At 69.6% G+C, this 934-nt stretch overlaps 1 protein-coding gene across 1 annotated transcript in view; it reads right to left on the minus strand.

The window, feature by feature from the left end:
* OGFOD3 (2-oxoglutarate and iron-dependent oxygenase domain containing 3) overlaps positions 1-934 on the minus strand; it is a gene marked incomplete at its 3' end in the record, with an annotated part of 7,477 nt that overhangs the window by 2,208 nt on the left and 4,335 nt on the right. The window contains exon 6 of the mRNA XM_014531247.1: positions 26-179. Within this exon, the coding sequence (XP_014386733.1) occupies positions 26-179 (154 nt within the window). The remainder of the gene's footprint in view (positions 1-25; positions 180-934) is intronic.

Consider the following 934-nt stretch of genomic DNA (forward strand, 5'->3'; position numbering starts at 1 on the left):
CACCCCCAGCCGCCCGGAGGCCCACCTTGTCCACGTGCGCGTGCCAGTACTCGTCATGGGCCGTGCGGGCCTCCGTGCTGTTGATGCGGGAGAAGAAGGTGGGCTTCGTCAGGTACAGCGAGGACGCGCTGATGCCGAAGGCCTGGGCGATTGCGAGCTGGACCTTCTGCCGCACGTCCCTGTGGGAGGACATGGTCAGCGGGGCCGGTGGCCTTGGAGGGGAGGATTCCCCACGGTCCCGCCGTGCCCACCCGGGGCTGGACTGGAGGAAGGCGGAAGATGGACATGCACACAGCGCCCCACACCCGTGTCACAGGGCATCGTGTGCAAGACCCGGACCCTGAGGACCAGCCCCTTGGAGGAGTGACACGGCCCCAGCCGGCTGGGCGGTGCCATGGGACAGACGGGCAGCGGCAGGAGGTGAGCGCCCGTCCCACGCCCACAGGTTCCCGAGCAGCGTGGAGGCCGGACTGAGGGTGAGCCGTGCACGGCCAGGGGCTGGGCGACCGGAGACACAGGCCCCTCCCTGGCATGTCCCGGGGGCTGGGCTCCAGGCCGCACACCAGCAGCCCCGTGCCAGGTCCCAAAATGACCTCCCGAGTGGGACGGCTTGAGCACGACAGTGTGTCCATCATTCCGACCTTCCCACACCACGGGCCGGCCCCCAGCTAAGGACACTCCCGCCCGGCAAGGGCCCTGACTGCGCACAGACGTCTCAGCAGGAACACCGATCTAGCCTGGCAGTGCGGCTCAGTGGGTGAGCGTCGGCCCAGGAACCAGGAGGTCTCGGTTCGATCCCCGCTCAGGGCACACGCCCAGGTCACGGGCTCGGTCCCGTGTGGGGTGTGCAGGAGGCAGCCGGGCGATGTCTCACTCGGACCAGGGAGCTGCTCGCGGGGCCGTGACGAGGCTGTGGGCCTGCCTGGCTCTGTGA

Source organism: Myotis brandtii, unplaced genomic scaffold (assembly GCF_000412655.1).
Source record: "Myotis brandtii unplaced genomic scaffold, ASM41265v1 scaffold797, whole genome shotgun sequence".
Classification (NCBI taxonomy): Eukaryota; Metazoa; Chordata; class Mammalia; order Chiroptera; family Vespertilionidae; genus Myotis; species Myotis brandtii.